This window comes from Colobus angolensis, unplaced genomic scaffold (assembly GCF_000951035.1).
Source record: "Colobus angolensis palliatus isolate OR3802 unplaced genomic scaffold, Cang.pa_1.0 Scaffold102, whole genome shotgun sequence".
Lineage (NCBI taxonomy): Eukaryota > Metazoa > Chordata > Mammalia > Primates > Cercopithecidae > Colobus > Colobus angolensis.
Window position 1 is genome coordinate 3639939 of NW_012111142.1, and position 15429 is coordinate 3655367.

Here is a 15429-nt window from a genome sequence, read left to right on the forward strand (position 1 = left end):
TCATACACTTGTACCTTAATGAATGTACTGGGAATATGTCTTAATCCAATGATGAAACACAGTAAAGGCCTGCAGAGAAATCCTGTAACTTGGGCTGAATTTAATTTGCAATCAGCCTGGCCTCTCCTTTAACCCCTTCTCGCCTATGTTTCCTGCCCTTAATTATATCTCTGGTTTCATCTTGGGAGGCAGAAATGAACCACCAAAGGGAAAAATAAAATTCTATGATGTCATTCGTAATGTGCTATATTAAAGTTGCAAAGCAAAAATGCACATGCTCACCATAAAATGCCAACTATTCAATTAAGTTCATCCAATGAAAAAAAAATGTTGCCTAGAGGTTTCACACCATCCAGAAAGCTCTTTAGTTCCACCTACCAGAACGCCTGGCATCGCCTTCTCCTTCAGCCATTCCATAGTGCAGATACTGCCTGCTTTGGTACTTTTTAAAAGGCTTTAACAACTTTGCTAAATGAGAGTCAATTTGAAAAAGTTAAGCATTTCAAATTTCACTAAGCATCATGGGGGAAGATTTTACATTTTTTGTCAACTTGAAAACATTGCTGGCAAAGCATGAACTTCCATTTGGCATAAAGATTTATCAAGATTAAGAAAATATGATTTAAGCTGCCATGAAATCTTTAAAATATCAGGTGTATATGTGTATGCATATGTATCTATATGTATGTGTTTTTAGGAGGAATTTAGTAGGGTATAATGGAGAGGCAAAAAATTTGCCATATTATATAGTCTCATTTGATATTAAAATAATAGACCCATAAGTTCTATTTTTCCTTTTAGTTAAAAAAAGTTTTCATAGACAAATGTAGATTGATAACCTGTCATGATTCTAAACCACTGTACAATGTACATAGAAGAAAAAAGAATATGATATGTATTTTGTTAAATGGGAGAGGAATCAGTGAAGACATAGTTGAGTAGAAAGATAACTTTATGGATCGAGATCAGGAAAGGAACCACATTTACTGATATAAAATAAAATTCAAAATCATGTACCTCTAATATCTGGTCACCAGCCCAAAGTCTTCCATCTCTGGCTGCTGCCCCTTCTTCATAGACTTCATGGATAACTATAGCATTCTATAAAAAACAAAATCTTATTCATTTTCAACAACGAGAAATGCTTCCTTAAGCAAACAACCAATAGGCCGCAACCCATAATTTTCTGTTTGTTAATAATGTTATATTTTATCTGACATAAAGATAAACAATATACACAGTTATGATATATTCAGAAGTATAATTAAATTTTCCTAAGATTATTATTTCATTCCTTTAAAACTGGCTTTGCCTAATATTTCATGTTAAACTTCTTCTATGTGTTTTACTGTTAACCCTGTACATTGCTGCTGTGTATGAACTAGAGGTGAACTATGTGTCATTCTTATTTACATTTTATAGTGTATTTTGAGACACGGTTTCAGGTATTTATTGGTATTCAAGGATTTGGCATAGATGTGTGGCCTGATGAAGGGGGTTTTGCCAGGCCTTATTACTTGGGCAATGAAATAAAAGAACTTAGTGGAATGAATGGGTCCTGGAGGAGAAGAAAACAGGAGTAGAGGAAAGAGCATTCATGGACCTAAGTGTAAAACAGCCGTGGGTTCAAATCCTGACTCTGCCTTCTTGTAATCTTGGATAATGAATTCCTCTGAATTCAGCAATCAGAGCCATAAAATTAAGACACCCATATCTGCTGTAGGTAAGCTTTGGTTGGGAAAAGTGTTTCATAGTTAATGAATTAAAAAATAATTTGTATCTCTTCAGATTCATAACCTTAAAAATTATTTTATCATCATAAAAGTGACATGTACCCACGTAGAGGATTCAAGCAATACTACTACAGGTTGTTGCAAAGCACAAAAATAGGCTGCTTCCCACCCAGATTCAGTCCCACCAATCACCACTCATAATTTCCGAGGATCTCTCCAGACAATTCACATTTATGCACCCAAATATTTATATATTTTGATGAGAGACTATTCTAAAAATATAGGATTATCAAATTGAGTGTGTCCACACTCCTTTTCCCTCATCCCCTCCTGTTGAGCAAGTAGTCAAGCTTTGAAATTCTTCGCCTTGGGGAATTTTGTGGAGCTGAAAACTGAAGCAACCAGAAGTCACTGGCTCTTTCTGTTTTTAACAGAACCGAAGAGCACTGAATGGATTATGATAGGTGTCTTGGAGGGCTGCTGAGAGAGGCGCACAGCTTTTGAGTGGAGATTAGAAACAGAGGTCTATGGGTTCCACTGTGGGGATTTGAGTCCTGCAGTGCCCAGGGTCCTCCTATTCCTTGCCCCCACAAGTCAAGCAGCAGGACTTCTGGACTTGAGAGATCTTATAGGCTTGGCCAAGGATAGGCTTGATGATGAGCAGGCAGTGCTGATGGCAATGACCATAGGGGTGTCATCAATGTCTGGGTGTTTGGTTGGTACCCTTTGGAGTTAATGAGCCACCAAAATAGTTGAGGTTGAATTTCACCTTAGTCCAGAAGTATGGAGCCTCAGAATTAAGTTCATATGAAGTAAAGAAATGAATATTTATTGCAAAAATGTGACAAGATAGACAAAATACATACACCCACACCAGACCTTTTTTGTTTGCTTTTTAATTAAAAAAAAATTTTTTGAGATAGCATCTCGCTTTGTTGCCCAAGCTAGAGTGTAGTGGCTCAATTATAGCTCACTGCAGCCTCGACCTCCCGGGCTCAGGTGATCTTCCTGCTTCAGCCTCCCAAGTAGCTGGGACTATATGTGTGTGCAACCATGGCTGGCCAATTTTTTTTTTTTTTTTAAGTAGAGATGGGGGTCTCCCTATGTTGTCCATGCTGGTTTCCACCTCCTGGGCTCAAGCAATCCCTCCTGCCTTGGCCTCCCAAAGTGCTGGAATTACAGGTATGAGCCGCTGTGCCCAGCCATATATGTGTGTGTGTGTGTGTGTGTATATATATATATATATATATATATTTTTTTTTTTTTTTTTTTTAAGATGAGTCTTACTGTGTTGCCCAGAACTCCTGGGCTCAAACGATCCTCCTGCCTCATCCTGGGAGCTGGGACTACAGGCATGTCCCATAGCACCAGGCTTACTTTCTATTAAAAACAAAATAACAACAACAGAAAAACAAAAAAAGGGTTTCTATACAAATTCCACAATAGAGAAGCAACAAAAGAAAACAAGAGGTCTATAACTAGATAACCCATCTGGATTCCAAATACTTTTACAATACTAAATACCGTACTTTCATTTTATTGTTATACAGTTCTGAAAACATTCTTTATTATAGCAATTAGAGAGGCAGCCTCCAAGAGCCAGGAAAAGTTTCTGGATCCAGGCAATTTACATTTCAGATTCCGTACCAGGAATACATTTTAGACCATTCTTTGTTTTAACTCTGACTTATGAAATTTCCAGACCCATGGAGCGTTTACACTGCCAAGAGTTTGTATCTCTGAACTGTTTCAGGGGAATTATTTGGAAGAAACTTGCGGAGTCAGTGGCTTGCGGTGATCCAGCGACACTAATGAGATCCTACCAAAGGTCATTTGTATTAAGGTAGTATGAGGAGAAACTAATGCAGACTCCTGGTAGCACCCTGTAATGATACTAGTTTTCAAAGTCTGGTGCGCAATGCCCTATTTTCACTGGATTGAGAGAGTCACATACTACACTCGGACTACGCATGGCTTTTACAGAACTTGATTTTCAGCAAAAAGTCCTTTGATCTTGGAACACTACAAAAGACAAACAGAAAATTTCTGTCCATTCATACTCAAAAGAAAGAAAAGACCCCCTTGGAGTTTGTATTTCATAAAAGTGGTCTGAATTCAAAATCCTTAGATACTTTCTGGCGCTCAATGAACTGTCCTCCATAAAGGATGCCAATGACCATAAAGGAGTAATATGTTAACAGTTTCAAATGCCGAACTCACTGCAAATGATCTATTTTTAGTCCACAAGTCTTTCTGTATTTAAAATTCTCCATTTATTTATTTACTTTTGCTTGACTGCTACTGTAATTCCTCTTAAAGTTATTAGTGAAGGCTGGGCATAGTGGCTCACGCCTATAATCCCAGCAGTTTAGGAGGCCAAGTTGGGTAGATCACTTGAGGTGGGTGAATCACCTGAGGTCAGGAGTTCGAGACCAGCCTGGCCAACATGGTGAAATCCCATGTCTACTAAAAATACAAAAATTCACCGGGCATTGTGGCACATTCCTGTAATCCCAGTTACTCGGGAGGCTGAGACAGGAGAATCACTTGAACCTGGGAGGCCGAGGCTGCAGTGAGATGAGATCGCACCATATTCCAGCCTGGGCAAGACAGAGTGAGGCTCCGCCTCAAAAAATACAAAAAAAAAGGCTGGGCGCAGTGGCTCACGCCTGTAATCCCAGCACTTTGGGAGGCCGAGGTGGGCAGATCACGAGGTCAGGAGATTGAGACCATCCTGGCTAACATGGTGAAACCCCGTCTCTAATAAAAATACAAAAAATTAGCCGGGCGTGGTGGCGGGCACCTGTAGTACCAGCTACTCAGGAGGCTGAGGCAGGAGAATGGTGTGAACCTGGGAGGCGGAGCTTGCAGTGAGCCGAGATCACGCCACTGCACTTCAGCCTGGGTGACAGAGTGAGAACCTGTCTCAAAAAATAAATAAATAAATAAATAAATAAATAAAAGTTATCAGCGAAGATACAAGAAAATACGAGACACTGTGACCAGTCAATAGAAAAGAGCCACATTTCTTTTTGTTTGTTTGTTTTGTGTTTAATTCATCTAGTGTATTCAGGGGAAAAAAAAGTCCACGTTTCTTACTGGGTGCCCCTGTAGTCTATGAAGCTGTGGTTCTGGTCTAAATCTTGGCCCTGCTACTGTTGGCAACGGGACTTGGGGGAAGACTGTTAACCTCTCCAGGGCTCAGCTTTTTAGATAGTTTTAACAGTATTATCTACCAATAAGGCTTTATGTGCAGTGCGAGCACATAGTAAGGAAGTGAGATATATATATATATATATATATTTTTTTTTTGGTTGAGACAGAGTCTTACTCTTTTGCCCAGGCTGGAGTGCAATGGTGCGATCTTGGCTCACTGCAGTCCATCATCTGCAGCCTCCCAGATTCAAGTGATTCTTCTGCCTCAGTCTCCCATGTAGCTGGGACTACAGGCACGTGCCACCACACTCAGCTAATTTTTGTATTTTCAGTAGAGATGAGGTTTCACCATGGTGGCCAAGCTGGTCTCGAACTCCTGGCCTCAAGTGATGCACCCACCTCGGCCTCCCAAAGTGCTGGGAGTACAGGCATGAGCCACCGCACCCAGCTAGGTAGTATTTTTAATAGCACCTGTCCATTCTTCTTTATTTTACATCTATGTGCCATAGATGCTACACACTTCCCATTTGTCCCATTTAATCCTCGTAACAACTCATCAAATTCAGTGTTATTAGTCTCACTTACAGCTGAGGAAACGAAAGCTCGTAAGGGTTCAAACTTGACTTCTCTGCAGCTTCTAATTAGGAGAGATGAAATTCCATTTCAGGACTGTTTAACACCAAAGCCTGTGCTCCCACCACCATAGCAAGCTTCTCATCTGTTTTGAATATTTGATTTTGTACTTGTACAAAAGCTAGCTTGGGATTTTCCATATGGCATCAATTCTGTTGAAATATTGTCACCTCAAATCCACAGCAGAAACCTTGAGGGCATGAGTTGATTATTTTATAGAGAGTGAACAAAAAGACGACTTGTGGAAGCAGAAGTTGAAGCCTTTCTTTGACTTCATGAGGTGAGGCAATGATCTACAGATCTCACTAGCTAGTGCTGGCACATGGTTAGGGGTTTGCACTACAGAAAGCACGATGCATAGGCCCCCTCCCAACCTCCAACAGAGTCCCTCTCTTAATTCCATTTGTTATTCTTGTTTTTTTTGAGACAGGGTATGCTTTGTTGCCCAGGCTGGAGTGGTGCAGTGCCACGATCTTGGCTCACAGCAAAGTGGGCCTCCTGGGCTCAAGCAATCCTCTCACCTCAGCTTCCCAAGTAGCTGGGACCAAGGCGTGTGCCACCGCACCTAGTTAATTGTGCTTTTTTGGTATTTTTTGGAAAGACAGGGTTTTGCCTTGCTGCCCAGGCTGGTCTTGAACTTCTGGGCTCAGGTGATCCTCTCAGCTCAGTTTCCCAAAGTGCTGGGATTCCAGGCGTGAGCCACCGCCGCCCCAGCCCATTTGTTATTCTTATTTCTTTCCTTCCTTCCCTTCAGCTTTTCAGCCCTATTTCTGTGCACCTATATTATTCACTTAATGATTTTTTTCTAAGACAAATACAAAACATTATAATAGATACAAGTGATACATTGATGTTCAAAACAAAAAGTTGTTCAGCCCAAGAAAAAAGATTAATTTCTATCAGTTAATGGCACAGAACTGAGGATCATTTATAGATGATCGAGACTGACAAAGAGTCAAAAATGAATTTCCTCCTGGTAGTTGTGTGATTTTCACTGGGATAGTAGAAATGTAAGTAAGATGACCTGTTTATTTACTGCTTGAGACAAGACCAGTGATTTCTTTCTGAATATTTTATTTATTTATTATTATTTTTTGAGACAGGGTCTCGCTTTGTTGCCCAGGCTGGAGTGCAGTGGTGCAATCCTAGCTTACTGCAGGTTTGACCTCTTGGGCTCAAGTGATCCTCTCACCTCAGCCTCCTGAGTAGTTAGCACTTCAGGCACATGTCACCATGCTGGGCTAATTTTTAAATACTTTGTAGAGACAGGATCTTGCTATGTTGCCCACGCTGGTCTCAAATTCCTGGGCTCAAGTGATCCTTCTGTCTCAGCCTACTAAAGTGGTGGGATTACAGGTGTAAGTCACCATGCCCGGCGTGGACACTCTAAAATTATTCATTTGACTTGCCAGCTCTACAGACAGTGAAGAATTTAATCAGTGAGTTGGGGAATCTCCCAAATAGTGGTTTTCTCATAGCCAGAGGGTCAGACAGGATTTGAGAGACATGGGAAGTCTTCTGCTTAAAAACTTCTCCCTCATCAGTCTGTCTGAAACACCTTTAACAATGGAAAACTCCCTTTATTCCACAATTAAACATTTATAACATTAAATCTTTATAAATATTTGTAACATTAAAGAAAAAATGGACAACCAGGAATAAGTAGCTGGCTAGCAAATTCATCATGTTGCTTAAGAAACTACTGTCTTTAGGCTGGGCACAGTGGCTCACGTCTGTAATCCTAGCACTTTGGGAGCTGAGATGGGCGGATGACTTGAGGTCAGGAGTTTGAGACCAGCCTGACCAACATGGTGAACCCCATCTCAACTAAAAACACAAAAATTAGCTGAGCATGATGGTGTGCGCCTGTAGTCCCAGCTACTTGGAGGCTGAGGCAGGAGAATCACGTGAACCCAGGAGGAAGAGTTTGCAGTGAGCCGAGACTGTGCCACTGCACTCCAGCCTGGGTGACAGAGCGAGACTCTGTCTCAGAAAAAAAGAAAAAAAGCAACTACTGTCTTAATATCTCCATTCCTAAGAGAGTATTTATTTTTAAACGTGGATTATGTACTCACATGGTACCATATTCAAAATAGTATTCACTGATAAGTATCTCTCTAGCACTTGTTCCTCAGCCACCTAATTTCTCTATCTAGAAACAAATGGTATTAAGTTTTTCGTGTATTTTTGTAGAGCTTTTCCATATATCTATATTTGAAGTATAAGCTACCAAGTGCTTGAGGGCTATGTTTTCCTTTATCTGCTACCTCCTTTGTTTCATGAAATTCTGTAAGTGCCACCTCTTCTATGACATCTTCCCTAACTCTCTCCCCTGATGAAGTTGATTGATCCTTCTTGTGAGTCACCACAAGAAGTTCATTAGTACACTGAACTTATCACAGCATCATGAATGTCTGTTCAGGGCTCCACAATTAAACATTTATAACATTATTATAATGTTATATATTCTAACATTATATATGCTATAACATTATAACATTAACATTTATAACATAACATTAACGATGCCTCGTGCCACCTCCCATCCTTGATGGAAGCCTTCAGGACAGAGGCTGCTTCCAACTCATCTTTGTATTCTAGTGCCAAGTCCACAGTAGGCACTCAATAAACGTTCATTAAATGCTTGTCAAGAAACTGGTTGGAGATAGATAAAGAGGTAACAATGACTCAGAAAGGGGAGGCTGGAAAAGCTAGTGTGTCATAATCTTACTCCAGTCAAAATCAATTATATGGTTTGAATGTACCCTCCAAAATTCATGTTGAAATTTAATTGCCATTGTGACATTATTAAGAGGTGAGACCTTTAAGGTGTGATTGGGTAATGAGGGCTCTGCCCTCAAGGATGGATTAATGCTGCTATCTTGGGAGTGAGTTCCTAATAAAAAGAGTTCAGCCCCCTCCCTCTCTGCCTCATGTGCTCACTTGCCCTTCAACTTCTGTTACAGGATGATGTAGCATGAAGGCCCTCACCAGATGCTGGCTCCATGCTCTTGGACTTCCCAGCCTCCAGAACTGTGAACCAAATACAATTCTTTTTTTATATAAATTACCCAGTCTCAGATATTCTGTTATAGCAGCAGAAAATGGAGTAAGACACCAAGCTTTTGGTGGTAAAATATTAGTGACACACAACCAAAATACCCATCACAAATGGATTTTAAATCCATTGAAGTTTCCAGAGGATTTACTTTAGCTTAGAGAGCAATTTAAGAGAGCCAAGTATGAGGGACTTAATTATCACTGAGCCCCACAAAAATCCCAAACTCCTCCAAGGGGATTTAAACTCTGAATTGTTGGAAAAGAATTTCACAACATGCAATAGTATATCCTTAGACAGAGTCAATGTCACCAGACACTTCAGCTCATCAATCACCATTTTTATTGTTCAAGCTGCCAACAGGTAGATAAAGTAACTCATAAACACCCGAATCATTTAGCAAAAGGCAATCTTATTGTCACAATAGACTCATAACACTTAAAGAAGCCAGGTGTTAGAAAAATTAAGTAAGGGTCTTCTGTGGGCTGAAGGATATTAATAAGTACCCTTTTGTGGGTGAACTATTTGAGTAGATGAGAGTTCACATTTCTAGATATTTAGCAGATTGTTTTAAGAAGCATTTTAGGACAAAACTTTTGACAAAGAATCATATGTAGATACTATTATAAAGAACTATGAATATATGGCTTAATTACACTGCTTGCAGGCATGTTTTACTTAATTTGATCACTCTGGAATTAAACTCAATCTTTGCCATACTCATAAAAGTCCCTACCTGCACTCACTACACACACACACAAAATTCCTAAGGGACATTTTAACTACAGAAAAGTTTCACATTAAATCTCACATTGAGGTGAAAAACATATTTACCAGTGATCCAGAAAGAGTGTTATGTCTTATTACGCTGCATTAGGGGAAACGTCCCTCCTAACAAGAAAATCCATGAGGACCAAAAAAAAAAAAAAAAAAAAAAAAAGTTGAAGATATAGTATATAATCAAATAGTCATAAGTTTTCCTTTGAAAGAAACTGTGGTTTGGATCTGTGTCCTTAGAGGAAAGATGTAGCTTTTAAACACCATTTAATAGTTTTCTCCTCTATGGCTGTCCCTGTTCAGAAATCATAAAGACAGCCACGTCTTCTACACAGTAGATGACTTTCTCAATTGGAAAGTTGTAAACCAATGAGGATTGATAATATGGTGGGGGTGGCAAAATCCTCAATTCAGTGCTGTGCAGACCAAAACTACATCCAAATCTACACTGAAAAACACATGGTTATGCATTAAGTTACTGATTTGTGATGTCTACTATAGTTACAGAGTTTAAAAAAGAAAGGGTTAGGTTAAAATTTCTAAAGTATATTTCACTTTGAGTAAAGTTGATAGACCCCAAACTGTATTTATATATAAAAAAGGATTCAGTTAACAGAGCAGAATTTTAAAAAAGAAAAAAAAAGATGAATGTTTTAGAACACAATTCTTTTCCATCCTAAAGCCTTTGTGACCAAACACTTTAAAAATTTAAAAGAGCTTCCCTATTATATTCAACTAGAATGTGATTTTTTAAAAAAAGTGCAGTAGTCTGTGAAAGAAAAGACTCAGGACTGGGGGGTCAGAGGAGTTAAATTTTCTGACAGCTCTGCAGGCAACCAACTGGATCAATTTGTTCATGACACTCACTAATATTACCAGTAAAGCACAGAGTTGAACTACATGCCTTTTTTTTCTTTTTTTTTGAGACACAGTCTTTCTCCATTACCCAGACTGGAGTGCAATGGTGCAATCCTGGCTCACTGAAAACTCCACCTCCTGGGTTCAAGTGATTCTCATGTCTCAGCCTCCTGAGTAGCTGGGATTACAGGTGTGCACTACCACACCCAGTTAATTTTTGTATTTTTAGTAGAGATGGGGTTTCGCCATGTTGGCCAGGCTGGCCTCAAACTTCTGACCTCAAGTGATCTGTCCCACCTCTGCCTCCCAAAGTGCTGGGATTACAGGGGTGAGCCACTGTGCCTGGCCTGAACTACGTGACTTCTAAAGTCATTCCAGTTCTAAAATTCTAGGCCTTTATGGACCCAAATGTTGTGTAGAGTCAAGCAGAGAAAGTCATCGTTTTATACAGATATTTAGGTCCTGCCTAAGAATAAAACCTTCTTCTAAATGGTAGGTCAGAAGAATCCTAACTTCCATAGGTTGAACAAGATATGAAAGCTACGGAGGCTGGAGTCAAACTCTGTTTTAGTTACCTTTGGCTGCAAAACTTAGTGGCTTAAAACAACTATTTATTTGTTTACAACTCTATGGGTTTGCAATTTGGGCTGGGCTCAGCTGTGCAGTTCTTCTGCTTTACATTATGTCGCTTGGGTTCTGAAGTTAGTTTGCAGTCAGGTTAACCCAGGCTGGTTGTGTCCTGGATGGCTTTACTGTCATGTCTGGGGCCTTAGCTGGAATGGCTGGGCCTCTCTCCTTCCACATGGTCTCTCCACATGCTGCTTCATCCTCCAGGAGGCCAGTCCAGACTTCTTCACAGGGTGGCAGTGTTTCAGGAGAGCAAGAGCTAAAATTGCAAGGCCTCTTGAGACCAAGGCTTAAAAGTGCTCAGACAGTGCTACTTTTGTCACTATTGGTCAGATTGGATTCAAGGAATCTGGAAAGAGCTGCATAAAATTTACAGTCTTTTTTTCCTTTTTTTAAAAATTTGAGACAGCATATATAGCCAGTTTCAATGTACCACAGATTCTATCAAGGTTGCCAGAGGAATTTTCCAGCCTGCAAACAGTGGAAGCCAGCGATGTATGGCTGGGAAGAGTACTGGCTATGGCCAGATAAATCTGTGTTCAGATTTTAGCTCTGCCACTTATCATAGATTTATGATACTTCCATTAAGTTATTTAACCTCTCTGAGCCAGTGTTTCTGCCTCTGCAAAATGGAACTAATAAATCCCCTCTTTTAGATTTTCAGGATGAGATGGGGTTATATGCCAAGTAAAGTGTCAGCTAAATTGCAGGTATTGAGTAATTGCTCATGAGAGCTCCTAACATAGATACTAAGTTTGAAGGGGCGTATCTAGTATATAAAACATCTATGTCAGAGTGATCAAAATTCATGACTCTAAGGATGAGTGACACCAGTCTTGGTCCATTTTTTTCATTTCTGATTTTTCTGTTATTATGGTGATCCCAAAATATAACTGAAATATAATCTTTCAAGAAAGATTGTACTACAAGGATATTTTAGATTATTTTTCCCAAGTCACGGACTACTCAGGATTAAGCTCAAAGGACCATGTGAATACCAACAAGCTCTAAGCCAGACTGCAGGAGTCTCATTCCCAGACATTTTGATTTTTCCTGGTCAAGTACAATCCTCACTGATCATGGATTTTGTATCTGTGAATCCATCTACTCCCTAAAATTTATTTGAAATCCCCAAATCAATGCTCTCAGCACTTTTGCTGTCATTCTGAAATGTGCAGAGTGGTAGAAAATTTGAGTCTTCTGATTTCCTTTTTCCCAGCTGGAGTTGAAAAAGGTGCTTTTCCCTGGTGATACTTTACAATAAAACTGGGGAGCACAATGTGAAAGACAGAAATGCAGACAAATGTTTTCTCAAATAGAGATGACAGGACTCATGTTGACAAACGCAGCTCTCTATTGTCCTTGCCACAATGAGGCAGGGGTTGATGAACCCAAGGATGGGAAACTTTAAAATGCATTTCCTCTATGCTGTGGCACGTATTTTTATGCCTATATGTCAATGAATTTTGTGGATCTATATTTTTTGAACCAATTACAAAAGTAAAATGCAGAGATGATTCAAGATGAGTTGGAAAGTTACTTTTCTTCTCCACCTTTGGACCATGAACTTTTCTCTTCTTTGCTATAAAGAGTTATTTGGTATCACCTCATTGATTCACTAGAAGCAAAAGATTAAGCACTACTTAATTTCAGTATCTCACAAGAGCATATAGGACCTGAGGCAGAATATAGTCAACCAATATTATACTTAAAGATAATGTTTTTTCTTATTTTTAACAGTCTTACAATTTGGATGAGTCTAACACTCAAGCATACATTTAATGTACTGCCTTCCCACCATGAGTCACAATAAAAGATTATTGCCTTCGAAGATACACAGTGTTTGCCGAGTTGATGTTGTTTTGCCTGCCAGTTCCATAGGTTGAACAGATAATTGTTTCTGTTCAGAAAACCGGAGAGACTATAGCTGTACAAGGGAAGTCAGCAAGGGTCAAAGGAACTTACTAATCATACTTGAAATCGTAGTTTTAAAAAATCTGGGCCGGGCGCGGTGGCTCAAGCCTGTAATCCCAGCACTTTGGGAGGCCGAGACGGGTGGATCACGAGGTCAGGAGATCGAGACCATCCTGGCTAACACGGTGAAACCCCGTCTCTACTAAAAAAAATACAAAAAGTAGCCGGGCGAGGTGGCGGGCGCCTGTAGTCCCAGCTACTTGGGAGGCTGAGGCAGGAGAATGGCGTAAACCCGGGAGGCGGAGCTTGCAGTGAGCTGAGATCCGGCCACTGCACTCCAGCCTGGGCGACAGAGCGAGACTCCGTCTCAAAAAAAAAAAAAAATAAATAAATAAATAAATAAAAAAATAAAAAATCTGGATACTCTGTTCAGCTCACAAATAATAAATTAGTTTACTGTACAGATTTTCCCCCAAATCTCACAACACAGTCAGACTTCAGTTGACCCTTACAAAACTCTGCTATAAAATAAACACAGAGTTGGTCTATATATCCTAATATGCATTTACAAAATCCCTCAAGAAGGAAGAAAATGGATTATAATGTTCAGTACCTACTGTTTTGAAATATTTGAAACATTCTCAGCTAATAAACTATAGACAACATAAGTGAGCATTATAACAGCAATAAATAATGGCAGCTCTTTTGACATAAAAAAGATTAAATACTCAGTTACACTGGAAGAAATAATACTAATCTCTCTCTCTCTCTATGTGTGTGTGTGTGTGTGTGTGTGTGTTGAGACAGAACCTAGGTTAGGTTCAGTGGTTCATGCCTATAATCCCAGCACTTTGGGAGACTGAGGCGGGAGGATTGCTTGAGCCCAGGAGTTTGAGACCAGCCTAAGCAACAGAGTAAGACCCCATCTATATAATTATTTTAAAATATAAAAATAAAAAAAAGAGAAACAGAGTCTTAGTTTGTCACCCATGCTGGAGTGCAGTGGCAGTACCATACCTCACTGTAGCTTTGAGGTCCCAGACTTAGACAATCCTCTTGCCTAGCCTCTTGAGTAGCTGGGACCAGAGAGGACACACCACCACACCTGGATAATTTTTTAATTTTTTGTAGAGACAGGGTTACTATGTTGCTCAAACTGGTCTTGAACTCTGGGCCTCAACTGATCATCCTGCCTTGGCCTCCCAAAGTGCTGGGATTACAGGCATAAGCCACTGTGCCTGGCTGTGTGTGTGTTTTTTAATGCAATGGACTATGCAAGCAACCCTAAAACCCAGACTCAGGGACTGCGAACTATCACATATATTTACAGGTAACTAATATGTGAAACAAAATCACAGCAATACATGGCTAATATAAGAACTGCTATAAATATACTAAAATGGTTTACATTTCAAGACCGAACAAGTTTTCTCTTCTTAAACTCAAAAAAGAAATGGTTTTATATTTATTTAAAATGGAATTCCCTTACCCAAGTCTTCATTTAACAAAAAGTTGATACTTATCAATATGAATATAATTTTTCATACAGAAATATAGACTTATTTTAAGGAAATGGTATAAGATTTGCATTATATTTTATGTCCCCACAGTTCCATTTGGTTCTTATTTATTAAATTTGACTTAGCTTACATAATATTTTTGCTTATATCCATATTCTTTAAGACCAGAAATGTCCAAATCTGGAAATTCAAAGGTACTATTCATTAACATTCTTTCACTGTGATTCATAGACTTTTTGCAAACTCTGCTTTGATTTTAAAATAAAACTAAGGTAATAAGATGTTTTGTATAAAAATATATGACTTAAGCAATAACAATAAAAGGAGCTTGGCTTTGGTGGATCACACGCCAAAGCAAACCACACTCCTCATGAAATAGACTGTACAAAGTTCATGTCAAGGGGAATAACAAAATAAAACACTTAATCAAACATAAAATAGCTTTCTATTCTGCTTATTTCAAAAACATCAGTGGTTTAAGTTACTGTAGTCCTACATTTAAATTATCAAAAGCAGTACCAGAATGCAACATGATGAGGGGTTAAGTGAGGTCACTTCAGAACAACATATGGTTATAGCTAAAGAACAGGTATTCTTTATTTCAATTTCTAGATAGATGAATTTTGCCACATAGTACCCAAATGGGAGACAGTATGTCTACCACGATATTTCTTGCTAATGTATCTGCCCTACAGAACTTTTGTTTAATAAGAATGAATTAAATTGGGATTAAATCAGGTGATTGAAAAAATGTGGATTTGAAATTTAGAGAGAAATGACAAGATTCTAACTTTTGGCCGGGCACAGTGGGTCATACTTGTAATCCCAGCACTTTGGGAGGCTGAGGTGGGTGGATTGCCTGAGCTCAGGAGTTTGAGACCAGCCTGGGTAACATGGTGAAACCTCATCTCTACTAAAAATACAACAAATTAGCTGGGCGTGGTGGCGCGCATCTGTAGTCCCAGCTACTCAGGAGACTGAGGCAGGAGAATCACTTGAACTTGGGAGGCGGAGGCTGTAGTGAGCCAAGATCGTACCACTGTACTCCTGCCTGGGAGAGTGAGACTTGGCTCCAAAATAAATAAATAAATAAATAAATAATAAATAAATAAATAAATAAATAAATAAATAAATAAATAAATAAATAAAATAA

At 39.2% G+C, this 15429-nt stretch overlaps 1 protein-coding gene across 1 annotated transcript in view; it reads right to left on the reverse strand.

Moving 5' to 3' along the window:
- Positions 1-15429, reverse strand: part of INADL (InaD-like (Drosophila)) — a 472039-nt gene that overhangs the window by 55783 nt on the left and 400827 nt on the right. Inside the window, exon 34 of the mRNA XM_011941560.1 lies at positions 1018-1101. Coding sequence (XP_011796950.1) covers positions 1018-1101 — 84 coding nt within the window. The remainder of the gene's footprint in view (positions 1-1017; positions 1102-15429) is intronic.